This window comes from Ornithorhynchus anatinus, chromosome 17, assembly GCF_004115215.2.
Source record: "Ornithorhynchus anatinus isolate Pmale09 chromosome 17, mOrnAna1.pri.v4, whole genome shotgun sequence".
In the NCBI taxonomy this organism is placed as follows: domain Eukaryota; kingdom Metazoa; phylum Chordata; class Mammalia; order Monotremata; family Ornithorhynchidae; genus Ornithorhynchus; species Ornithorhynchus anatinus.
The window spans coordinates 18,500,484-18,527,617 of NC_041744.1; the positions used below are offsets into that span (position 1 = coordinate 18,500,484).

The 27,134-nt window shown below is 53.9% G+C and overlaps 1 protein-coding gene and 1 non-coding gene across 5 annotated transcripts in view; both read right to left on the reverse strand.

Annotated features, from left to right (window-relative positions):
• The window catches only part of NCAM2 (neural cell adhesion molecule 2), a 244,275-nt gene that overhangs the window by 56,718 nt on the left and 160,423 nt on the right, over positions 1-27,134 (reverse strand). For all 4 annotated transcript variants that reach the window (XM_029081674.2, XM_029081673.2, XM_029081675.2 and 1 more), the window contains exons 6-9: positions 25,499-25,616; positions 21,051-21,211; positions 17,621-17,766; positions 6,217-6,367 (exon numbers count right to left, since the gene is read on the reverse strand). In XM_029081674.2, coding sequence (XP_028937507.1) covers positions 6,217-6,367; positions 17,621-17,766; positions 21,051-21,211; positions 25,499-25,616 — 576 coding nt within the window. The remainder of the gene's footprint in view (positions 1-6,216; positions 6,368-17,620; positions 17,767-21,050; positions 21,212-25,498; positions 25,617-27,134) is intronic.
• Positions 19,514-19,588, reverse strand: MIR7425 (microRNA mir-7425). The gene has a single exon (NR_127412.1). It is a non-coding gene; the product is annotated as a microRNA mir-7425 (primary transcript).

A 27,134-nucleotide genomic window follows, 5' to 3' on the forward strand; every position in this document is an offset into this window, starting at 1 on the left:
TCTAAGCACTTGGAAGAGTACGATACAGCAGAATAGGTAGACGTGCTCCGGACCTGCTACGAGCTCAAAATCTAGAGGGGGAGGTGGCCGTTGATACGTTTAAGTTACAGGTATGCACCCAAGTGCCGGGGGGGCGGGGGGGGGGTGGGGTGACTATCAAGTAGCCAAAGGGTAGAGACCCAAATGCACTCCCACACACTAAGCGCTAAATAAATCCCACCACCCCTATTGTTGCTGATCACAAACTGGAGCCTGTTTTTGGGCCCAGTTCGAGTTGTCCTTCCCCTAATACCACGAAAAGTGTAAACATATAAAATGCGTACACGTACAACAGACGCAGCGTGGCTTGGTGGAAAGAGCACAGTCTTGGGAGTCGGGTTGTGGATTCTAATCCCCACTCTGCCACTTATCAGCTGTGTGACTTTAGGCAAGTCACTTCACTGCTCTGTGCCTCAGTTACCTCACCTGTAAAATGAGGATTAGGACTGCGAGCCCCTCTTGGGACAGCCTGATTACCTTGTAACTACCCCAGCGCTTAGAACAGTGCTTGGCACACGTTAAGCACTTAACTGATACCATCATAATTATTAGTAGTACACGGGGGGCAGAGACCGTGTCTATTTACTATATTGCACTCCCCCAAATGCTTAGCATATTACTCACCATGTAATGAGCACGCGATAAATACCACCAAAACACGGACACACACAGAGGAAACGGACAGAGGTGTCCGGCTGATAAATGGGGGGTTCGACACGCTCTCTCACAGACCGCGAGCCCCTCGTGGGGATAGGGACTATGTCCGACCTGACTTATCTGGCCTCTACCGCAGCGTTCGGTATACGGTCAGTCCTTGAATACCACAGTTTCTATCGTTACGACTCCTCGCACCCGGTGGCCTCACCCATCTTCAGGAAATGGATTTCTCAGGGTTTCTCCCACCTTAATATTTTTGAAAACTGGCATTACCCAAAAGACCCTCTTTGAAAAAAACCACTGGTTAGGATTTTCATAATCTTTTCCCGCCCAAACGAAGGGCGGTCAATTCACGCGCCGGTCATCTCAGAAAATACTGGGCCCGTAGTGAAAATGGGTATCCAGTCAGCTCGCCCCATCCTGGCACAGGGAACGTCCATATGAATTGGAATAAAACCCAACAGAAGAGAAATTGGAAGCTTCAGCAACCTAACACCAACTACCCACCCCTACTAGAGAAGCAGCGTGACTCAGTGGAAAGAGCCTGGGTTTCGGAGTCAGAGGTCACGGGTTCGACTCCCGGCTCTGCCCCTTGTCAGCTGTGGGACTGTGGGCAAGTCACTTCACTTCTCTGTGCCTCAGTTACCTCATCTGTAAAATGGGGATTAACTGTGCGCCTCACGTGGGACAACCTGACTACCCTCTATCTACCCCACCGCTTAGAACAGTGTTCTGCACATAGTAAGCGCTTAACAAATACCAACATTATTATTATTATCACCTTGAACGGATTTAATCTACATAGAATAGCCAAGAAGCCCGGAACAAAAAAACCCAACAAAATCAAGAAACAATCAATCTCTACTCCAAAAAGCATTTCTCAATGATGAGGTATTAAAAGGATTGGGGGAGGGGGAAGAAGGTGGTGAAGGTGAGAAAGCGGTGTGGCCTAGTGGATAGAGCACGGGCCTGGGAGTCAGAAGGACCTGGATTCTGTTCCTGGCTCCGCCACCTGCCTGCCGTGCGACCTTGGGCAAGTCACTTCACTTCTCTGGGCTTCAGTTAACTCATCTGTAAAATGGGGACCGGGACTGAGAGCCCCATATGGGACGTGGACTCTGTCCAACCTGATTTTCTTGTTTACTCGGGCGCTTAGTATAGTACCTGGGGCATACGTGTTGAACCAAATACCGCTGAAAAAAATACCGCTGAGGACCATCAGTGGTGATATAGCTTCTCTGCAATTTCAAGTTGATTTTAAATAAGCATTCTGATTCCTTTAGCATCTCTAGTGGAGCTCAATCTGCAGTCCTCAGGTCACACTTCATTTCTTGCCAGTTAAATAACTCGAAAATTTGTTTTTCTTGGAAGGCACACACTGGAACAGGATCTAACCAAATTAAAGCCATTTCTTTTCTCTTCCTGGGATCGTCTCCGGTGGTTTAATTCCAGATTTTTAGACAGTGTGATCTTCCGCTTGACACAAGCGCAAACGTGGTTTTAAAAAAAAAAAAAATCTTCAAAGAGCTTTTGAATTCCACGAACAAAGATGAGGACGCTGTTCAACTTCGCTAAGAAACGGTAGGCAGGTTTATTCTTAGCATGATCACTTTGAAGAATCGGCCACGGTGGAGAAACGGATGCTTCTTCTGGGATGAGCCTGGATTCCGGGGAAGCCCCGGGAATTTTGGCGGTGGAATTCAGAATGGCTTTGGAACAAATAGGAATCTTCATTTTCTGCAGTCAATGAATCTCTGGCTCGCGACCAACTCGCTAAGGATGGGCTCGGCGGCTTCCTCTTGACCCTCAAGGCTGTAAGCTCATTGTGGGCTGGGAATGTGCCTGTGAGACGGTACTCGCCCCAGCGTTCAGTACAGTTCTCGGCACGCAGTAAGCGCTCGATAAATACAACTGACCGAGGGACTTGGGTGGGGGGTCTCATACACGGGGAGGGGTCGGGGGAGAGCTGCACCTCCCGACGTCGTTAACCAATCAATCCACCAACTGGATCTAGATTCTGTTTATTGCTATCTAGATTCTATTTATCGCTATCGTTCTCGTCTGTCCGTCTCCCCCGATGAGACCGTGCGCCCGTCAAAGGGCAGGGACCGTCTCTATCTGTTACCGATTTGTCCATTCCAAGCGCTTGGTACGGTGCTCCGCACATAGTAAGTGCTCAATAAATACTACTGAATGAATGAATGAATTCACTGAGCACTCACCGTGCGCAAAACACTGCAAAAGCCCATGGGACCCTCTCAGGGTCGCACCTGGAGGGTTTCCAGGACTCTACCAGTCTTGACTACGCAAGAGGGAGTGAAGCAGAGGCCTACCCGTTCCGTTCCTACCTCGGGCAGTGGCTGGCGAGCGGAGGGCAATCTGCTGTAAGTCAAAACTCACCGGGGCCGGACAACAGCGGCACGGGAGAGAGCCGAGGGCAGAGGCTCAGGTTTACCGCGCCGAAGGAGGAAATGGTAAACCACTTGCCCATTTTGAGCAAGAAAACCCTATGGATCCACTACCAGAACGGGAGAGATGTTTCCATGGAGTCGCTATGGGTTGGAGAAGACTCGATAGTGTAAGACCATGGAGAGTACCCTCATCATCACCAGAATAATCACTGTGGTATTTGTTCAGTGCTTACTACGTGCCAGGCACTGTACTACACGCCGGGGAAGATACGGGATCATCAGTTCGGACACAGTCCCCATCCCACATGGGGTTCACAGTCTTCATCCCCATTTTACGGCTGACGTAACTGAGGCATAGAGAAGTGAACTGACTTGCCTAAGGCCACGCCACGGCCAAGGGGGAGAGCAAGGATTTGAACCCAGGTCCTTCTATCCACTAGGCCACCGTGCTTTTCCGATTTAAGGTTGCAGAGGCGCCAGTCCGCTTTTTCCCGGCTCTATTGGATCAACCCATCAGTGCACTGACTGAGCACTCGCAATGTGCAGAGAACTGGACTGAGTGCTTGGGGGCGTCCAATTGAACAGAATTGGCATTTGGGGAGCCTCTCCGGCACTGCCCAACTCAGAAGGAAGCAAGCAGCATGGCCTGATGGATAAAGCCCGGACCTGGGAGTCAGAGGGACCCGGCTTCCAATCCCAGCTCCACCGCCCGTCTGCTGTGTGACCTTGGATAAGTCACCTCACTCACCAGGGCCTCAGTTCCCTCACCTTTAAATGGGGATTGAGACTGTGAGCTCCACATGGGCCAGGGACCGTGTCCGACCCGATCTGCTTGGATCCAGACTGCCTCAGTAGAGTGTTTAACACCACAGTTATCCTCATTATTTATTATTATTTAAGCCCAAGCCGAATACCGGTGAGGATGATGCCATCGCATACGTCGCCAGGGTTGGGATAACACAATCGAGACTTCGGGGAAGGCATCGGAGCGGCTCCTATTCCACTGTAGATGGCCACGTCCTCGATTCTGGGCCGGAGAAACCCTGTCACCAACCTAGGGCACTTTGGGGGCTTTCTCCAAAACACGATCGGTGCTCCCAACAGGACGCACCAAGTCACCCACCCAAAATGTCCCATCGGGCTCAGAGTCAAAACGGCATTCCGTTTGTCGAGGGGTAAGGCCGGCCCGGGAGGCTCATCTGCCAAAATCGGCCAGGGGGAAAAAAAAAAAAATGGCCAGGCCAATTAACCGTACGAATAAATAAATGAATGCGACCGCCGGGAACGCGCGAACGAAGGCTTCAGATGCTTAGACCTCCCATCTCGCTGGGGAGGAGACGGGAAGTTGTTAAAGTTTGGAAGGTTCATTAATTTTTTCCAACCCCGAGGGGGACGACTTAGCGCACCAGATAAAGTCAATTTACTCCAAGACCCCCCCCGGGGCCCGTGGAGGGAGTCCAACGCCTCCCCCAAGCGTGCACCGCCCCCCCCCCCCCCCCCCCCCCCCCCCCCCCCGGGGAGAGCCCTCCGACTCTGGACGATCGGGCCCATTACGTGCAAAAGCAGCGGATCCATCATCTGATCGACTCTCCCGATGGCGACCCGGGGGCGGAAGAAGATCTGGGATCAGACTGGGGAAAGGCTGCTGTCGCCCTCCCCGTCACCTCCCTCCCCTTTCAATAATCATAACAATAATTATGGTACTTGTTAAGCGCTCACTCTGTGCCGGGCGCTGTACTAAGCGTTGGGGTGGACGCAAGGAAATCAGGCTGTCCGTCCCTGTCCCACATGACGCTCACAATCTCAATTCCCATTTTACTGATGAGGGAACTGAGGCCCAGAGAAGTGATTTGCCTAAGGTCACACGGCAGAAACGCGGCAGAGCCAGGATTGGTAGAGAATAATAATAAGGATGGTATTTAAGCGCTCGCTATGTGCCAAGCACTGTTCTTAGCGCCGGGGTAGATCCAAGGTCATCAGGTTGTCCCACGTGGAGCACACGGTCTTCGTCCCCATTTTAGAGATGAGGGAACTGAGGCACAGAGAAGTGAAGTGACTTGCCCAAGGTCACACAGCAGACAAGTGGGGAAGGCAGGATTAGAAGCCAGGACCTCTGACTCCCAAGCCGGGGGTCTTGCCACTAAGCCACGCTGCTTCTCTAGGGTATAAGTCAGGTCGGGCACGGTCCCTGTCCCCCACGGGGGCTCATAGCCTAAAGTAGGAGGCAGAACTGGTAGTATATCCCCATTTTAGAGTTGAGGAAACTGAGACCCAGAGAAGTAAAGTGACTTACCCAGGGTCACCAGAGAGTAAACTGGCAGAGTAAGGGGCAGAGTCGGAATAAGAGCTCGGGTCTTCTGACCTCCCCCAACGCCACGCTGCTTCTCACCGGGAGGCTTTTCCAGAGCCCACCCAGTATTTGGATCCAAGCTGGAATGAGGACAAAGAAAACCTTCTCACGCCCCTCCCTCCCATCAACCGCTAAATCCAACTCCAGCCAACCGCCCACCTCCCTGCTATCCACGTCTTCCCAAAGCCGTGCGGCCCGGTGGGAAGAGCCCGGGCCCGGGAATAAGAGGGCCTGGTTCCAATCCAGCCTCTGCCGCTTGGCTCCCGTGGGACCTTGGGCCAGTCGCTTTGCTTCCCTGGGCCTCAATCATCTCCTCTGTAAAATGGGGCTTCATTCACTCGATCCTATTTATCGAGTGCTTACTGGGTGCGGAGCGCTGTACCAAGCGCTAGGAAAGTACAATTCAGCAACAGATGGAGACGATACCCACCCAATACCTGTTCTGCCTCTTAGACTGTGAGCCCCACGTGCAACAGGGACCGTGTCTGACCAGATCAAGTCACGTCTACCCCGGTGCTTAGAACAGCGCTTGACACCTAATCAACGCTTAACAAATAACACACACACACACACACACACACACAAGGAATGGCACCGGCTAACACCAGCGCAGTCCGCTAGCAGTCGCTGACCTCGGACTGCGGACACTGCGCCTCGCGCTCATTTTCCGTAAGATCTTTGAAGCTCCATCGTGAGGAGAAAGCTTCCCCTCTCCGATTTTTTTTTCTGTCAGATACCGAAAAATTCGGGGGCACTTACATTCGATGTCGAGGAACACGCTCTTCTGGTGTCCTCCGATCCTGCTCGCGGCTTCGCAGTCGTATCTGCCCGAATCGGCCAACTTCACGTCTTTGATGTGCAGCGATGACTTGCCGGGCTGACCTCTGACCTCTATGCGGCCGTCTGGACTCTGTTGGCATCGATCCGGGAGAGAGGAAACGGGTCACATCGGGAGAGAAACGGGTCCCTTCGGCTCCGGGGAAGGACACACCGTTTGATTATCGCGACGTTTGGCCGGGGGTGTCTCCCGGAAGGGGGTCTGGAAGCGTTTCCAGATCCCTCTAGAACTCTGGAAACGCTCCTCCTCCAAGACAATCGTTACCGCTCTAGGCTGTCGGGAATGAATCGAGGTTTAGGGGAAGATCGTCAAGGACTGAAGACGCAAACGAATCCTGTCATTTTAAAAAAAACAAATAATGTGATACAAAATACTGTCCGGAATCCAAATCAAATGTTTCACTTTGTATCCTAAGGTCTCCGGTCTGCTGGAGAGACAGGAGAGATGATAACGTCAGCAAATCCCCGCGGTGTGTTTATTTTACGGTAGTCGAGGCCAAATTAACTAACAGACCCTACAGTCCTTCAAGCAGTCCTTAAGATACAACAAAGGCAAACGGGAAGTGACACAGAGACTTTTGCACCCGCTCTCCATTGGAAAACGTCAATATTTACCCTTCCGGAAAGACAGAACGGACGGGGGAAAGGAGAAGGAAATGTATTTACCTTTAAACCCTGGTTACTAATGATGATAACTGTGGTTTGGGTTAAGTGCTGGGATAGAGAAATGATCATCAGGTCCCTTCTGGGGCTCACGGTCTAAGCAACCTATCATTGGTATTTATTGAGCGCTTACTGTGTGCAGAGGATTGTACTAAGCGCCTGGGAGGGTACAACACAACAGAGTCGGTAGACACGTTCCCCGTCCGCAAGCGGTCCAAGCCGGCGGGAGAACGGGTCTCGAACCCCACTTTGCAGATGAGGGAGCTGAGGCCCACAGCAGTGACTTGCCCAGGGTCACACAGCAGACAAGTGACGGAGTCACGATTAGAACCCAGGCACTCTCACTCCCTGGCCTCTGCTCTTTCCACGCTGCTGGATAAAAGTCCACGCAAAGTTAACGGGACGAAACTATTATAATAATAATGATGGTATTCGGGAAGCATTTACTCTATGCCAAGCACTGTTCTAATCGCCGGGATAGATGAGGGTAAGCATGTGGGGCTCCGTCTTAATTCCCATTTTAAAGATAAAGTCACTGGGGCCCAGTGAAGTTAAGCGACTTGCCCAAGGTCACAAAGCAAACAAGTGGCGGAGCTGGGATTAGAATCGACAAGGGGGCGATTCCCCACTTTAACCACGTTTTCTCCTACCACGTTTTCTCTCCGCCGTCTCCCTGCCTCAATCCTCGCCCGTCTCCAAACGTCACTTCCAGCGGGGGTGTGCCAATGTCCTCAGGCCTCGTTGGACGGCGTGGCCGAGGGGAAAGAGCCCGGGTGGGGGACGCGGAGGACATGGGTTCTAATTCTGGCTCAGCCACTTGCCTGCTGAGTGATCTCGGCAAAGTCACTTCACCTCCCCGGCCCCCAGGTTCCTCATCTGCAAAATGGAAACTCGAAACCATTTCCCCCTCGGACTTACGTTGTGGGCGCCGGGGACCGTTTCCAACCTGATTATGTCGTATCAACCCCAGAGCTCAGGATCGGATTTGGCACACAGTAAGTGCTTAACAAATACCATAATTATTCACATTAATTACGCCGATGCAATTCTTCCCTATTACTTTTATGATTACCCCGCAACAGGCAATTTATCGCCGAAGCTCTTCATTGCAGAGAATAAACTCTGCCGCTTCTCTACTGAATACTTGAAGTTGACCCCAATTTTTCATCGTAAATGTTGTTTAGAGTTATGGATTTTCTGCGAAAATTGGGAAAAACACCATTAATTCGCGGACCTGAGAGCTGTTACATCTTATTCGGCCGGTAATTGATTGCTCCTTCTAACTCCGAGGGAGAGAATAAATAGGCCCGGGTTCAACCCGGCCTCGGGGATTGACGAGACCGAGGCCGACTGCTTCGGTGCTGGCTGAGGTGACCTCCCTCTGGCCTTGAACTTTGGAGAGCGCAAGAGATGAGCCCAAGCATTCGTGCCTAGGCTCGAAGGACTTGCTGTTTTGATTCCCGCTCCTCCGCGAGATCACTTCCTCCGTGCGACGTCGGCATCCCCGGGTGGCAAGCTCCTCGAAGGCAGACAACCTATCTACCAACTCTGTTGTCCTGTGCCGTCCCGAGCGCTTAGGACGGTGCCCCGCACATAGTCGGTGCTCAATAAACCAAGCGGCCAGGCTTCGTGGAAAGAGCACGGGCTTCCGAGTCGGCGGACGTGGGTTCTAATCCTGGCTCCGCCACCTGTCTGCTCTGTGACCTTGAGCAAGCCAGTTGCACTCCTCTGAGCCCGGGTTATCTCATCCGTAAAACGGGGATGGAGACTCCGCGTCCCACGTGGGACGACGTGATTACCTCGTATCCACCCCAGCGCTCAGAACAGTGCTTGGCACATGATAAGCGCTTAACAAATACCATCGTTATGATGAATAAAAGCCATCGATTGTGACAATTCCCTCATCTGTCAAATGGGGATTAATCCATCCATCATATTTATTCAGTGCTCTCTGTGCGCAGAGCCCTGTACTAAGCACTTGGAATGGGACAATTTAACAGATATATTCCCCGCCCACAATGAGCTTACAGTTTCAAGGATAAAACTGCGAGTCCCATGGGAGAGACAGGGACCGGGTCCAACCTGATTAGCTTGGGTCTATCCCGGCGCTTAGTACAGTACCTGGCACATGGTAAGCACCTAATAAATACCACAATCTTCATTATTATTAGGAAGAGGCTCCTGCCGGGATTTCTGGGCTGCGCGGATGGCCGGGAAGCAGATGAGCGAGGAAGGCCGAGTGGCTCTTGTCACTCAGCGTCCAGGCCGAGCCCGTCCCCCAGGTGTCCCTGAGGACTGTGGCTCCCATTTCCTTCTCACCCCGGCCCGTTGCCCGGCTACCTCAACATGGCGGGCAGGAGGCGAAGGGGATCACGACGGCAACTCCGCCGACCCGCCGGAGAGCAGAACCACCCTCTCCAACCGCGGGCTAGCGGCCGTCGGGTCTTTCATCGTCAACGGCAATGATAATAACGTTGGTGTTAAGCGCTTACTATGTGCAGAGCGCTGTTCTAGGCGCCGGGGTAGATACGGGGTCATCAGGTCGTCCCAGGTGAGGCTCGCAATCTTCATCCCCATTTTACAGATGAGGGAACCGAGGCACAGAGAAGTGAAGTGACTTGCCCACAGTCACCCAGCTGACAAGGGGCAGAGCTGGGATTCGAACTCATGACCGCTGACTCCCAAGCCCGGGCTCTTTCCACCGAGCCATGCTGCTTCTCTAGAGCGCTTACTCTAGACAGAGCACACGCACTAAGCGCTTGGGAGAGTACGATACAGCAGAGTTGGCAGACCGTGTTCCCGTCTACTCATTGGTGCAAATGACTTATATCACACGATATAGAAGTGAAAGATAGGCTCGCAAGTGCCGTGGGGTTGAGGGTGAGGCGGGTATCAAATGCCTCCAAGACGATGCCAGAGGCAGAAGGAGCTGGGGAAAAGAGGGCTTCATCGGGGAAGGCTTCTTGGAAGGGAAGGGACCTTAATAAGGCTTTGAAGGTGAGGAGAACAGCGGCCTGCTGTATACGGCGGAGGAGGGAGGCCCAGGCTAGGAGGAGGATGTGGGAAAGGGGTCGGCGGCGAGACGGACGAGATGGAGGCGCGGCGGGCGAGCTGGTGCTAGAGGAGCGCGGTGTGCGGGCTGGGACGGGATAGGAGACGAGAGGTGCCGTAGAGGGGGCCGGCTGATGGAGCGCTTTAAAGCCGAAAGGGAAAATCCGACGACGACCCTCCCCCAGTTCGAACCCTTCCCGAAGACCCATCTCCTCCCAAGAGGCCTTCCCTGACCAAGCCCTCCTTTCCTCTTCTCCCACTCTCCCCTGCGTCCGCCTGACCCGCTCCCTTCATCCATCGCCCATCTTGCCAGGCCGACGGCACCCACGGACGTCTCTGTAATTTATCTTGTATTAATGCCGGTCTCCCCCTCCAGACCGTAAGCTCGCCGCGGGCAGGGAATGTGTCTGCTTATTGTCGCGTTGTCCTCTCCCAGGCATTTAGTACACTGCTGCGCCCACAGTAAACGCTCCATAAGTACGACGGAATGACAGGACTTTCTATTCCATCCTCCTTCACCGGAGGCCAACGAAAATCCCCAGTATGGGTCGGTCCCGGTCACACACTCTCTCTCTGGCCCCGGAACCCCAAAGCAGGCTCCGTTTACGAGCACGTTGCGAAGGGCCAGATGCACGGGCCATTAATTCCTCAGACAAATCCAATCTGCTAAAAACGATTTCTGGCCACCGACTCAAGGCACCCATCCCAAAGAAAATCCAATCGCCAACCAAAAACCCACCTGAGACAGAACGGGGTTCCCGCCCCGGAACGGTCACGCCAGACGCCCCGGGAAGCGTCCTCGGCCGGGAAAGGGAAGACCCCCACGGAGCCGTCGCCCACGGGTCTCGGGACGCCGGCGTCGAGGAGACGATCCTCCTGTGCGGCACTCTCCCGGATGAGCCGACGCCACCCGACCACGAGACCGGGATCGGGACCGCCTGTCCGCGGCCGAGCCAGGTGCCCCTTAAATGGGCCCGGCTCCCGGGGTCGGCCGCTCCCCGACCCACGTTCGCTTCCCAGCTGTGGGCATCGGTACATTTCCCGGCCGCCAGCTTGCCTTCCGCGGGCCCCTGAAGCCATATGTCCGCTCCTGCCCTGGGCCTTTCGGCCTTCCGTCACTTCGTGGTGGAAAAGAGCGGTTGGCACGAAGGCTGCTGCCTTCCATTTCCCCTCCTCCTACCCGCTGTACTCACACTGACGATTCTGGCATTTAATCTTCCCCTCTGGCCTCCCGCTCTAAACCCGGAAGCGCCTTGTGGACAGTGCTTTTGTTTTTTTTTTTTTTTTAACAGCTGTGGTATTTGTTAAGCACTTACTATGGTCAGGCACTTAACTAAGCGCTGGGGTGGAAACAGGCAAATCCGGCCCACGGGGGACTCACGGTCTCAATCCCCATTTCACAGATGAGGTAACTGAGGCCCAGAGAAGTGCCTTGCTCCGGGTCACACGGCGGACGAGTGGCAGGGCCGGGATTAGAACCCATGACCTTCTGACTCCCGGTGCTCTATCCACTTCAACATTATGGTATTTGTTAAGCACGTACTACATGCCAGACACTGTGCTGAGCGGGGGGACAGTCCCACTCCCGTCCCCTTCTGTGTCATTTTGATCTGCTCCCTTTGTTCAACCCCCAACTCAGCCCCATGGCATTCATGCACATTTCTGCAACGTAAGGTCACCGAGGGCGGGCAATATAGTCCACTCCCAAGCGTTTAGTACAGTGCCCCGCACACACGAAGCACTCCCAATGAATACGACTGAATGGAAGGTTGGACAGAGTCCCTGCCCCTTCGAGGGATCACGATCTTCACCCCCAAATGCACAGTACAGTGCTCTGCACATAGTAAGCGTTCAACAAATACCATTAACTGACGGAGGGATTTCAGACTAACAGACCGGATTTGGCTTCCAATGTTTCCCCCGTTTTCTCAGCCGGCAGCTCATCCGTTTGACAACAGCTCTGGGGACTGTAAGCTCATTGTGGGCGGGGAACGTGTCTGTTTATTGTTGTATTATACTCTCCCAAGAGCTTAGTACAGTGCTCCGCACAGAGTGAGCGCTCAATAAATACGATGGAATGAATGAACGATTTTCTTCTAACCGCAGCGGCAGGCAGAGGCGAGTACTTTCGACTGGGAACACGTTTTCTCCCGCACACGGCCTATCACCCTCTTGCTTTCCATAAAGAAAAAACTGGATGGAGCTACAACCGACGAGAGTAACGGAGTTCTACCTCCCCGACATCAATAAAGGGAAGATATTTCATCCGTGTTGAGCGGCGACAGAGACGCCACAAGGCCTCCCGTCCGTCGGGGCGGAGCGTCGCGGGCTCGCTGTCCTCTTCTGGGAATGGGGCCCGGGGAAAGGGATCTCCGCTTTTGGAATCCCCTCTTGATCGGAGCGTGGTTTGTAATCCCGTTCGGGACGACGGATGCTCTGCGGAGAAGACAACCGGGTGTTTTCTGCAGCTGGGCTCCGTCGAGTTCCCCGAAGGTAGCGGCTCCAACCGACGTTAACCCTCGGGCGGATTCCCCTCCATCTTCTTCTCCGTTAGCTCCTCCGGGGTGAGGAACGGGTCGACCGGACCGGTTGGATTTTACCGTCCCAAGCCGGCAGTTCAGTGCCTCAGTAAGCGCTCAATGAACAGCACCGACCGAGGGGCCGAGGGGCAGCAGTCGGGAAAACGCTGACGGTTCTGGGGCTCCGTCCGTCGCCGCATCCTCACTATTCCTCCACCTCCCACTCGGAAAAAACGGGCTCTGGAGAACGTGGAAGGTGTTTGCTGGGACATTCCCGTCTTCCACTCGGGAGACGGCGACCGCGACATCTCGCTTCACGGAGGCCCTGGATTTCCTACAATGCCTAACTTGGGTGTCTGCCTTCGGAGCGTGGGAGACGGGAGCTGCGTGTCGAGGAACATTCATTCGATAAATTGTACTGACTGAGAGCTCCCCGCGTGCAAAGCACTGTATTAAGCACTCATCCATCCAACTCCGCTCAAACATGTAACGCAGGGCACGTGTTTATTCATATTAACGTCTGCGTCCCCGATAAGACCGTAGGCTCATTTCAGGCAGGGGATGTGTCTGTTTATTGTCGTACTGTACTCTCCCAAGCGCTCAGTACAGGGCTCTGCACACAGTAAGCACCCAATAAATACCAATGAATGAACGTATAAATAGTGGACAGGGCAGAGGCCTTGAAGGCAGAAGGACCTGGGTTCTAATTCCAGCTCTGCGTGATCTTGGCCAAGTCACTTGACTCCTCTGTGCCTCAACCGTAAAAGACTGAGCGCCCCCGTTTGGGACACGGACCATCTCCGACCTGATTGGCCTGCATCTACCCCAGCGCTCAGTACAGTGCCTGGCACACGGGAAGCGCTTACCGGGGACCGCGCCAATCAAAAAAACACAGCGCCACCGACACGCGCCGCCGCCCTGACGCAAGAAAACATCCTTCAAAAAAAGCTTGGTGGTATTAAGCAATCCTCATTTTGGATCATGATAGCTAAAGCATTTATTACCTCTGGTTCCATAAACAGTGATATTTCTAAAGCAATTACGTGCATAAAAGCAATTTCCCAGAATGCAGCCAGTTTTATCGGCCACAGCCGTAATAGTAAAGGTCTCTGATTCACGGCCCACTATAATATTCTCTCTCCCTCCTGCTCCGTGACAAAACAAAATGCTCAAATTTCATCTCCACAAAGGGTGGGGGGGGGAGGGGAAAAATCATTTTCAATTTGATCACCGCTATACGTTCTATTTGGGAAGGGCCGAATACCCTCAGCCGAAAAGAAAACGTCTTTCGCAAAGCGATCTTTGCTCGTCAGACGGGAAAAACCGGACGGAACGCTCCAATAAACGCCTCCTATCCCATTTCCTAGAGGCCATGATAATTAGTCGCCTCTAGACTGTAAGCTCCTCGAGGGTAGGGACCGTATCTGCTACTCTCCCCAGCGCTCAGTACAGCGCTCTGCACACAGCAGGGACTCGCCATACGACGGCACGGATCAACACGGCGTGGTCCCATTCGCCGATGATCCCCCGGTAGCTGGGAACCGGAAAACGCAGGCGGAGGGGAACAACTAGGAAACGCCGGCTAATGATGGTCACGCTCGGGGCGCTCACTCCGTGCAGAGCACTGCGGTCCCACACACTCAGCTACCCGCTCTCTCCGTCCCGTCTCCCAGAGGCGGCCGGGGGGGGGGGGGGTAGGCGAGTCCCGGGATGGGATGGGGGAGGCGCAGGTCGGGCCCGAGCTGGACTCTCAGCTCAGCGAGGACGAGATCGCGAGCGGGGGAAGCTGGGGAAGTGGACTGAATGCCGCCGGTGCCGGTGGAGCCACCGAGTCCGACTCTGCCTCCTCCTGCGGGGGGGGGGGGGGCGGCCCGGGTCACCGACCTTTTCTTCCCCCCGTCTCACCGGCACAGCTGCCACGCCCCTAGGCCAAGGGGGGAATCGATGGTATTTACCGGACCCTCACCGGGAGCGGATCAGAGCAGCGCGAGCTCGGTACGGCTTTCGGCCGCGATTCCCCCGCACCGGCAATTCTTCCGCTTTCCAATAATAAAGGTGAAATCCCGCGGCCCCAGCACTGGCGCAACGACGCCCGCCCCAACCACCTCTGTCATCACACGCACAACCATCCCCTCGACTACCGTCGTCACAAGCGTCGACACCTAACTCGAAGCGGCGTGGCTCAGTGGAAAGAGCCCGGGCTTGGGAGTCACGGGTCATGGGTTCGAATCCCAGCTCCGCCGCTGGGCAGCTGTGTGACCTTGGGCACGTCACTTCGCTTCTCCGGGCCTCCGTCTCCTCATCTGTAAGATGGGGATGAAGCCTGTGAGCCCCCCGTGGGCCAACCTGATGATCTTGTACCTCCCCCCGCGCTCAGAACAGTGCTTGGTACATAGTAAGCGCTGAACAAATGCCAACGTTATTATTATTACAACCACCACACGCACCCAACACCTTCGCCCGCCATTACCATCGGCGTGGCTCAGGGGATAGAGCCTGGGCTTGGGGGTCAGAGGACGTGAGTTCTAATCCTGGCTCTGCCACTCGTCGGCTGTGTCGCTCTGGGCAAGTCACTTGAACTTCTCAGTGACCTCATCCGTAAAAGGGGCATTAAGACGGAGCGCCCCACGTGGGACAACCTGATCACCTCGTACCTACCCCAGCGCTTAGAACAGTGCTTGGCGCCGAGGAAGCGCTTAACAAGTACCAGCGTTATTATAACCACCCCCCCCCATCACAACCAGAGAAGCAGCGTGGCTCGGTGGAAAGAGCACGGGCTTTGGAGTCAGGGCTCAACGAGTTCAAATCCCAGCTCTGCCACTTGTCGGCCGCGTGACTGTGGGCGAGTCACTTCACTTCTCTGTGCCTCAGTTCCCTCATCTGTAAAATGGGGATTAAGACGGTGAGCCCCACGTGGGACAACCTGATTCCCCTGTGTCTACCCCAGCGCTTAGAACAGTGCTCGGCGCGTAGTAAGCGCTTCACAAATACCAACATTACAACCACCAACGACCACCGTCACAACCAACGCGTAAACTCTGCCCCCCTCCGAGACGGGGGGTGGCTCGGCCCCGCCGGACCCTTTCGGCAACCGGAGCCTCGTTGAATAACGTAGCCTCTTGCGGTTTAATATTTAAACACGCGCAGTTCAGTCGAAAGGCAGCAGGGATCAAGAACAACGCAAATATCCTCAAGGAATCCCGAGGGCCCATTTTTCTAAAGCGGGGAGGGGAGCGCAGCCCGGTTGTCACCACTTATATCCACTTCAGAGTTTTCCTGAGGTGTTTCAAATTACACACTCTGGTGCTGCAGACTCTAGATTAGGCCCCGTCAAGCGGTCTGCGGATGAAGCCGTCACCAACGGGGGGGGGGGGGGGGACGGGTGGGCGAGGGCGCGGGGAGGGGAGGCAAGCGCTCCATACCCAACGCACTGCAATCGCGCCTCTTCATTTCCCAGAGGTGCCGAACCTCACGCCGGACGCCCAGGTCGGCTCGGCCTCCTCCTCCTCCCGTCGGGTCGGGGGCCGAGGGCGACCTCTACTTTCACCTCCCTGCGCCTCCGTGTCCTCACCTGCAAAAAGGGGGATTCGATCCCACTTCTCCCTCCTATTTTGACCACGCGGGATAGGGACCGGGTGGGACTCCTGTAGCGTTACCTCTACTCCAGTCCTCGGTACAACGCTTGGCGTACGGAAAGCGCTGAAAAGTTAGGCGGAGCGAGGTGAAGCGGGACCATCTGGCGGCAAGAGCCGGGGCTCGGAAGTCCGAGGACGTGATCTGCTGAGTGACCTCGGGTCAATCACTTCACTGTGCCTCGGTTACCTCCTCTGTAAAATGGCGGTTGACACCGTGAGCCTCATGTGGGACGGGGACTGTGTACAACCCGCTTTGCTTGGCTCCACCCCATCGCTCAGTACGGAAGCGCCTAATAAATACCATTATTATTATTACTCGTGTTATTATTGGAAAAAACCAGGGCCCGGAAAGTCCGAGGACCCAGATTCTCCTCCCGGCTCTGCCAGTCGCTGGCTGGGAGTCCTTGGGCAAGTCGCTTCACTTGGCCTCAGTTCCTTCACCTGTAAAACGGGGGGGCAAATCCTTCTCCCTGCCACTTCAACCGAGAAGCCCAAGCGGGACGAGGTCCGTGTCCGACTTTAAAAGACCTTTAGCGAGCCCGGCGCTTAGGCGCTGGGCATGTAGTAAGCACTCGATGGATACCGTGAGATTAAAATCAATCAAATCAAGGCAGGGGTCCATCAGATGGGGTTTGGCGTTGCCCAGAATCACAGACTCTCCTTTGACCGTGGAACCCTGGCCTGACTCCTGTCCCTACTAAGAAGCAGTGTTGCCGAGTGGTCAGAGCCCTGGCCTGGCAGTCAGAAGGACCTGGGTTCTGATCCCAGCTCCGCCACTTGTCTGCCGTGTGACCTTGGGCAAGTCGCTTCTCTGGGCCTCAGTTCTGTAAAATGAGGACTAAGAGTGTGAGCCCCATGTGGGACAGGGGCTGCGTCCAACTTGAATACCTTGTATCCACCCCAGCACGTAGAAGATGATGGCATTTGTTAAGCGCTTACTACGTGCAAAGCACCGTTGCGAGCGCTGGGGGGGGGGGGAGATACAAGGTGATCAGGTTGTCCCACGTGGGGCTCACAGTTCTAATCCCCATTTTACAGATGAGGTAACGGAGGCCCAGAGACGTGAAGCGACTTGCCCGAAGTCCCACGGCTGACAAGCGGCGGAGCCGGGATTAGAACCCGTGACCTCTGACTCCCGAGCCCGGGCTCTTGCCACCGAGCCACGACGGCGCGTGGCACATAGTAAGCGCTTAAGAAGCGCCACCAACACTACCACAAACCCTTAGTGCTTAGAATGGTTCTTGGCAGGTAGTAAGCACTTAACCAGTACCATCATCGTTAGTTATTATTAAATATTACCATTGGCCCCGACGATCGCGCCGCATTACGGGAGGGCCGGGCGCTACTCCCAGCTGAACGACCCCGGCCCCGTCTTCACCCGTCGGACTCAGGACGGCAGATCGTCTCGCCCTCCCGGTCTCCGACCCCCGCCCCCGGCAGCCCCCGGAATGGCTTTACCTTGTCTCCCTCGGAGAAGGTTCTCCCGTCGACGACTCTTTTCCAAGTGATTTCCGGAAGGGGCTCTCCCTCCGCCTCGCAGGCGAGGGTGGCCTGGCCGTTCTCAAACGTGGTTTCGTTTCTCAGTCGTATTATGTGAGGCTGCACTGTAAGAGAGACGGACGCGACTCACTCGCGAGTGGAAGGAAAACTAGAAACCGCCCCCCATTCGATCTTCGGTGCCCGGTTCCGGGATTCCGGGGCAGGTCAGGGGATACGGGCCCATCGGCCTTCGCGATGTCCGATCCCGGCTCCCTCAACTTGTCTGCCGTGTGACCTTGGGCATGTCGCTTCACTCCTCTGGGCCTTAGTTACCTCACCTATAAAATGGGGAATAAAACTGTGAGCCCTCTGTGGGACGGGGCCTGTGTCCCACTCAATTATCCTCCATCTACCCCAGAGCTCGGTACAGTGCTTGGCACATAGTACGCACTTAAATGCTATTATTATGATGATGATAACGACTAAGCACTCTGGCCCAATGGCAAAAGCACAGGCCCGGGAATCCGAGGACCAGGGTTCTAATCCTGGCTCCACCCACCGCTGACCTGCCACGTGACCTTAGGAAAGTCACTTCACATCTCTGGGCGTCAGTTTCCTCATCTACAAAACGGGGATTCAACTGCTGACCTCCATCTCCGACGAGACCGTGTCTGACCCGATCGTCTCTACCCGAGCGCTCGCCACAGTGCCTGGCACACAGTAAGCGCTCGACCCCTGTTAGACTGTCCTCTCCCAAGCGCTTGGTACGGTGCTCGGCAGATACGAAGCGCTCAATAAATACGACTGAATGAATGACAGGTACCAAAACTACTGTCGGGAACGTGATCTGTATAAACGCCGAAACTGCACTTAGGAGCCGTTCCCGGAATAGGAAACCGAGAAGGGATCCTTAGTGGAGTAATTTCTTCACTTGATTTACCCACTCCGTTAGAAATGGTTCAGAAGAGGCAGGATTGCCCACCACCTACTCACTGACCCCCTACCCGGGGCCGAAGCCCAAGACCTTAGGAGGAAAATGATCATTTCCAGAGGTAACGCTGGAACCCCCGGAAGGAAATACAATACCCACGCGGATCTACGGATACACCCGAGCCATTGAGGTCCCGCTTATCCAGTCTCGACCGCTGCTCATTTAAAATCTCTTTGATCTCGACCACCCGAAAGCCGCTGATCTGAAGTCTCTTCGACTCGGGGCTTTCCTGAAAAGCACCCAACGCGGGGCCATGTGATCTAACTAAACCTCAGGCGCCTCCCGGTCCCCAGGGCCATAGAGCCACGATCCCCCTGCGAGCCCTATTTATGGTTTTAATTCACCGAAGACCTTCGACTGGGTCATCGTGAGGAGGAAAAAAATTCCGGGCTTGACATTTTCGACAGGAGTCACTGACATTTAAAGGACTAACCTCTGATTAATCGTGAAATATTCCTGGGTGACCGTCATTACGAGGAAAAAAAAAAAGGAATGTTTGACGGGGGGAGAAAGGATATCATCGTCTAATTCTTTTTATTCTTTATCACCCACCGGTGGCCTGGCCGCGTGCGACGTCTTCTTCGGGTACTTTTTAATTATAGAACGCCCTTAAGAGAAGCGGGAAAATGCACAGGGAATGATGCCGACAATTACGTTTGGACCCCAGCAGGGTGGTGGAACTACTGGGAAGGAAAAATTAGCATTTCCTCACACTCCGCCGGGGCTGGTCCGAGTCAAGACCTCCCAGTTTGATTCCGAGAACGTTTCCAATTCACTACCCTGATGCTGGGAGAATTAGACGCATTTCCGCCAAGGTGACTGTCTCAAAGGGACTTGGCTCACGATTCGCTTCACGGCCCTGGACTGTTCCGAACGGGACCGTCAGTCGGCAGCCCGCCTATCCGTCACTCGCCTTTGACAGAGGATCCGACGGATAGGCCGTTAACCGCCGAGAAGACGGTCCCGAGGATGGGAAGGCCAGTGGGGAATCCAAAATGGCAGCCTCACCACCAGTTTTCTTTCTCGCACCTCCTGCCCAGAGTCGAGGGTGAGGCAAAGCCGGGATTGCTACTGGGGACTATTCCCCTGGGGAAGTGGAAGGTGAGTAGAGTGCAGAGGGAGCTATCAATCAGGAGTACTTACGGAGCGCTTACTATGTGAAGACGACTGCACTGAGCTCTTGGGCGAGGACAAAACAACAGAATTAGCGGACACTTTTCCTGCCCAAAATGAGCTTTCAGCCCAGAGGGGGGGGACGTCCCCAGAATCCAACCCACTCCAAGATTTGCTCCTCCACCCATCTCCCGTTAAAAGAAACAATCACAGCGAGCTGCTCAGGGTCTCACGGAAGACAAGCGGCGGAGTCAGGATTAGAACCCAGGTTCTTCCGACTCCCAGGCCCGTGTTCCAGCCACCAGGCCGCGCTGCTTCTACATCAGAAACGTGCCAAAAAAAAAAAAAAGCGCTCCGGGCCTCCGGGTCGAGGATCAGCTGGACCTTCTGTTCCATCTCGTTCGACCCATCCCGGGTCAGCTGCCGTGGCATCCCACACAGGCACGCTCGCCAACGCCCACGAGCACTTGCACAAAATTGACTTATTAAAGCTGCACACCCTGCTCAGTTGGCTACCATCCCTTGGCAGAAGATCTTTTCTAATTTGAGCAAAGGACCAACTGAAACCTCGTGCCCGGAGCTTCCAAACGGTGGCTTCATTTACCGGCCAAACCGAATCATCTCTCGTCAGATGGGAGGCCCGCTGCCAGCTTTCCTAATTACAGATCAGATGGACGGCCTTGATTTTTCACTTGTCACTGACGGGTAGATGAGGATTTTTTTTTTTTTTAATTTATTTTCTTCCCCCGTTTTTTGATTCCTGCTCCTAAAGGCAGAATCATTTTCCTAGGCAATTATTCTAAATTGAAAGCTGGGATCCTCTGGCGGGAAGATGAAGATGTCGGAGGGGAAAAGTCAAAATGAGAGGCGGCCGAGGGGATGTTTACCGATCACAGGTCAAGGTTACCGCCAACCGATGGACAGAAGACTGTCCTCATCTGACTCTAGGCCGTGAAAAGCGGCGTGGCCTAGTGGATGAGACCCCGGGCCTGGGAGTCGGAAGGATCTGGGTTCTAATCCCACCTCCCCCGCTTGTCTGCCGGGTGACCGTGGGTGAGCCATTTGACTTCTCTGGGCCTCAGTTCCCTCCTCTGTAAATTGGGGATCAAGGCTGTGAGCCTCATGTGGGATAAGGACCGTGTCCAACCCGATGAACCCGTATCTACCCCGGAGATCAGAACTGTGCTTGACGCATAGTAAGCACGTAACCGATGCCATTAAAAAAAAAACAGAATAAATTCCCCTGACCAGCAGATCTGGGACGGGTTGTTCTCAGACCGAGCCTGGCGCCTGGATGACACTTACCAAAGACTTGGAGGAAGGCCTGCCTTTCTTCTTCTCCAGCTTTGTTTGTGGCGCGACAGACATAAAGGCCTCCGTCGCTGTTGATGATATTCCTGACGGTGAGTTCCGTGTTGCTTCCCTTCAATGCGTATTTTTCATTTTCTTCGATAAGCTTGCCATTCCTAGGGAATCAAAAGGGGATTTGTCTTCCCAGAGCTGAGTGCATATCCCGAGTGAAGACCATTCTCCCCTCGCCGACTGCGACCCGTCGATGGTTTTAGCCTTCCAGCCTCTGATGGACAAGGTTACAGTGCCATCGGCTACGTATTTCTTCAGCAGCAGAAGAAAACTGAGAGGGGACAGATTACGCTCGGAACGAGTGGGCTTTATGTCACTTGAACTCCTCGAAGGAAGGCACAGTTTAACATTTCCCTCTTCATCAAGGATGACGATTCTAGTTTGTCCTCACAAAATCCTATGCCTTTCCGCTCTGATGTCATCGTGCATAATTTAATTAGAAACGGTAGGCCCCGTTCCCTTCGATGACCTCCCCGCATTAATTTAAAGTACATGCAGTGTGAACTGCGCATAAGGATTAAACCTGGCTCACGTTCAGAATGGGGTGGAAGAAAATCAGCATGGAAATTGAAAGAATATCACCAATTTGGGGGTTACAAATATATACTTTCATACAACACAATACTCCAGCGAATTAGTCTTCAAGTGCTCTACACACTAGACACGTACATATTGGCTTTATACACCAATCAGTTGCGTCTGAGTGCTTACTACTACTACTAATAATGTTGGTATTTGTTAAGCGCTCACTATGTGCAGAGCACTGTTCTGAGCGCTGGGGGAGACACAGGGTAATCAGGTTGTCCCACCTGGGGCTCACAGTTAATCCCCATTTTCCGGATGAGGTGACTGAGGCCCAGAGAAGTGAAGTGACTTGCCCACGGTCACACAGCTGACGGGTGGCCGAGCCGGGAGTCCAACTCATGACCTCTGACCCCAAGGCTCAGGCCCTTTTCCACTGAGCCACGCTGCTTCCCACGCTACGTGCGGAGCACTGTACTAAGCGCTTCGGAGAGTACGCTACAACACGAGTGGCAGACACGGTGCCCGCCCGCAACCAGCTTACAGTCTAGAGGGGGAGGCAGACATTAATATGGATAAACAACTGATGATACAGAAGTGACAGATCTGCACATCAGTGCTGTGGGGTCAAGGGCGAGGTGAATCTCTGACCTTTGGACGCTTGATATTCAAGCGCGTAGTCAACACAGAAGGGAGAAAGAAGGGGAAGAGAGGACTTCATCGGGGGAAGGCCTCTTGGAGGAGATGTGACCTTGGTATGTTTTGAAGGTGGAGAGGGTGGTGGTCTGGCAGATACGGAGGAGAAAGGCGTTCTGGGTTAGGGGGAGAATGAGGGAAAGGGGTCGGCGGCAAGATAGATGAGAACAAGGCACTGTGAGAAGCGTAGCGTTAGATGAGCAAAGTGTGTGGGGCTGGGTTGTAGTGGGAGAGTAGCAAGGTGAGGTAGGAGGGGGCAAGGTGACCGTTTCGAAGGTGACAGGTTTTTGTTCGACGTGGAGGCGAACAGGTAACCGCTGGAGGTTTTTTTCGAGGAACAGGGAGACACGTCCCGAAATGTTCTGCAGCAAAATGATCCGAGCAGCAGGGTAAAGTAGAGACTGGAGGAGGGAGAGATAGGAGGCTGGGAGGTCGGCGATGAGGCTGATGCAGTGATCGAGGTGGGTTGGAATGTGCGATTGGATCGGCACGTCGGCATCTTGGAGGGAGAGGAAAAAAGGGCCTTTAGCAGCGCTGTCAAGGTAGGACCAACGGGATTGGGGGACAGAGCGAATACACGGATGGGATGAGAAAGATGAGCCGAGGACAGAGCCGAGGTTATGGGCTTGTGAGGTGGGGAGGACAGTGGTGTTATCTACAGTGACGGGGAAGATAGAGAGATATAGATATAGAGAAGCAGCGTGGCTCAGTGGAAAGAGCACGGGCTTTGGAGTCGGGGCTCATGAGTTCGAATCCCAGCCCTGCCACTTGTCGGCTGTGGGACTGTGGGCGAGTCACTTAACTTCTCTGTGCCTCAGTTCCCTCATCTGTAAAACGGGGATTAAGACTGTGAGCCCCACGTGGCACAACCTGATTCCCCGTGTCTACCCCAGCGCTTAGAACGGTGCTCGGCACATAGTAAGCGCTTAACAAATACTAACATTATTATTATTATCATTATTAGATATAGGGAGGACAGGATTTGGGTGGGGGGGGAAGATAAGGAGTTCAGAGCCAAATATCTGTGGAGTCATTTCCTTATTCAGGCCGGGCGTAGCCAATCCACAACAAGACAACCCTCGGTGCCAATTCCACAACACAGGAAAGTCCCCAGGACACCTCTGACCCACGAGGTTTTTTTTTCCCACTTCTGTGATGGGAATGGAGAGCTCAGGCCTCGCTTAGGGCTAATTTCTATCTTCTCTAAGTGGATTAAAGCATCTAGTGTGAGCTGTTCCAAGATGCCTCAATCTTGCTGGGAGGTGATTTTTCACTGGAGTGAAATGGTGTCAGAAAGATAACAGAGGTGAGTGTGCGTGTTTCTGTGTGTGTGAGTGAATGCTGTCACGTCCTGACAACGGCAGCTGACGGCTTTCGAAGACTGGACTCCGTCGGGGGAGCTAACGGGAACAGTAACGCAGCGGGGAAGGACGCTGGGGTTCATCAAGGCAAGTGTCCTCGGTTATCCAGGAGCCCCCAAACCAAGTGTGATTCATAATAACGATGATGATGATGATGGTGGTGCTTGTTAAGCGCTTACTATGTGCCCAGCACTGTTCAGAGTACCGGGGTCCATTCAAGGTTAGCGAGGTTGGCCTACTCAGGGCTCACAGTTTTAATCTTCATTCCAGAGATGAGGTAACTGAGGCCCAGAGAAGTGAAGGGAGTCATAGTGGCCACACTCTCTCCCCCTCTGGACTGAAGGCTCGTTACGGGCAGGGGATGCGTCCACTAATTCTGTTGCACTGTATTCTCTCAAGTGCTTAGTACGGTGCCCTGGGCAAGAGTCAGTGCTCAGTAAATACCATCGATGGACTGACTGGTTTTCCCGACAACTCATCCATCCTTCTCTGCTCCTCTGTCTCCCACCCACCTCCTCTCCGAGACCCGGGAAAGTTGCGATTCCGGACCGTGAATGTCTGTCGTACTGTGTCGAGCAGCGTGGCTCAGTGGAAAGAGCTCGGGCTTTGGAGTCAGAGGTCATGGGTTCGAATCCCAGATCTGCCACTTGTCAGCTGGGTGACTGTGGGCCAGTCACAACTTCCCCGTGCCTCAGTTCCCTCATCTGTAAAATGGGGATCAAGACCGTGAGCCCCACGTGGGACAATCTGATTCCCTTATGTCTACCCCAGCGGGTGGAACAGTGCTCTGCACTTAGTAAGCGCTTAACAAATACCAACATCATTATTATTATTAGTCGAGTCCGTCTAATGAGCAGGTGCGACCGAAGAGGTCTCCTCAGAAGCAGAGGGGCCTAATGGATAGAGCAAGGCCCCGGGAGTCGGAGGACCTGCGTCCCCCTAACCTCGGCTCTGCCACTCGTCAGCTGTATGACCTTGGGCGAGTCGCTTGGCTTCTCTGGGCCTCCGTCCCCTCATCTGTAAAATGGGGATTCAGACCACGAGCCCCACGCGGGCCGTGGACTGCGTCCAACCTGATTAGCTTGTATCTATCTACCCCAGTACTTCCCTCTCTCAGGAAGGCGCCTGGAGGGGTTTCTAGTACTAAAACCAGTCTTGGCTACGTGAGGGAGAGTTAAGCGGAAGCACACCCATTCCATTCCTAGCTTGGGCAGCGGCCAGCGAAACTCACCTGTGCCGGGCAGCAGCGGCACGGGAGAGAGGCGAGGAAGGAGACTCAAGCTGACTGCCCGGAAGGACGCAATGGTAAACCATTTTCCCTGTTTTTACCAAGAAAACTCTAGGGCTACATGACCGGAACTACACGGGGAGAGACGTGTCTGCGGAGTCGCTGTGGGAGGGAAACGACTCGAAAGCGTGAGAGAAGGACCCAGTCCTTAGTACAGTGCCTGGCAACTAGTAAGCGCCTCACAAATACCATAAAAAAAACACACCCAGCAGAAGAGGCCAAAGCACGAGTGATTCACTCCGCTGCCCGGGGACACATCCTGCACCCCGCGGCCTTTCTGTTTTGCTTCCATCTCTTCTCCGGGTCGATTTCCAACTGGACGCTTTTAGGGGAACCTAAGTTTGAAACTTCCACAACGGTCCAAAGGACCAGTGGTAGCCGGTGCTCTGTTGCTCGACTCGAGGCCCCATCGCCGCGATTCTGACCGAGAAGGTTTCCCGACAAGTGCCGGGGAGCGGTGCGGGGGACACCGCTGGGCGCGGGAGGCGAATCCGGCCCTCCGGCAGGGAGGGCGCGAAACTTACCGATACCACTGGATCTCGGGCTTGGGGGCACCAGAAGCCCTACAGGATACGGTCATCGCCTCCTCACGGTCAGCCGTCGCGTTAAAAGACTTCTGGGGCATCGTAATGGCCGGCGGAACTACAAGTCACGGGAAAAAAACAAAACACACTCTTGAGTTGAGGTAGTTCGGATAAACGTCAGAACTCTCGCGTTAGTCCACTATTTATTTATTTATGTCAATGTCTATCTCCCCTCTAGACTGCAAGCTTCTTGTGAAAAGGGAATTTTTCCGCCTACCTTCATTTGGTATCTGTTAAGCGCTTACTATGTGCCAGACACCGTACTGAGCAACCTTCGTCAATAGAAGCAGCGTGGCTCAGTGGAGAGAGCCCGGGCTTGGGAGTCAGAGGTCAGAGTTCGAATCCCCGCTCTGCCGCTTGTCAGCTGTGTGACTGTGGGCAACTCAGTGGAAAGAGCCCGGGCTTGGGAGTCAGAGGTCATGAGTTCGAATCCCCGCTCTGCCGCTTGTCAGCTGTGTGACTGTGGGCAAGTCACTTAACTTCTCTGGGCCTCAGTCACCTCATCTGTCAAAGGGGGATGAGGACTGTGAGCCCCACGTGGGACAACCTGATTCCCCTGTATCTCCCCCAGCGCTCAGAACAGTGCTCTGCACATAGTGAGCGCTTAACAAATACCAACATTATTATTAAGTCACGTCCCCGTGCCTCAGTTACCTCATCTGTAAAACGGGGATGAAGACTGTGAGCCCCACGTGGGACAACCTGATCCCCCTGTCTCTCCCTCAGCGCTCAGAGCAGTGCTCTGCACCTAGTGAGCGATGAATAAATACCAACCTTATTATTGCTATTAGAAGCAAATCGCGTTGGACGCAGTCGCCGTCCCACACGGGGCTCACATCTTCATCCTCGTTTTACAGATGAGGGAACTGAGATCCAGAGAAGCGACTTGCCCCAGGTCACACACCCCAGACAGGTGGCAGCGCTGGAATTAGAACCCAGGTCCTCTTGACTCCCAGGCCAGTGCTCCATCCACCAGACCACATGGCTTCATTACACCGTACCCTCCCAAATGCTTATTACAGCGTTCTGCACCTACCGAGTGCTCAATAAATACCACTGATTCATCGACCGATTAGTCCCGAGGGGATTTTTCCCTTTCGACATTATCTCCGCCACTGGTTTACCAGCACAATCACACCTCGCGGCAGTGCGGACAGAAAGTCGCTTTTAATTTTTTCCAAGCACGAGTCCGGAGACGGGTCGAATCCCTCTACAGGCAGCAGAACTCATAATTGTGTATTCGTGCCATTTTACCTTTCAGCGTTCCATCTGACGAACTACATTAAACAACAAGGACAAGCTAAATGACTCATTCTCCGGCATGCGATTTTATATAATAAGCTTTAAAAAAAATTCTAAAAATAAATCTCTGCTTGCCTACATGAATGCTGAGCTCGCTCTCTCGAGCATAAATGCATTTTGTAATTTTTCCCTTCTTGGTACGGGTACATTTCCCACCCAATCATCTCCCGGCTTGAGACGGGAGACTTTCCGATCAAGTATCGGCCCGTTACGTTCGTTCCGATTCGGTGCGCTTCCTTCTTCTAAACGAACTAACTTCCTTCTTCTTAGTTTC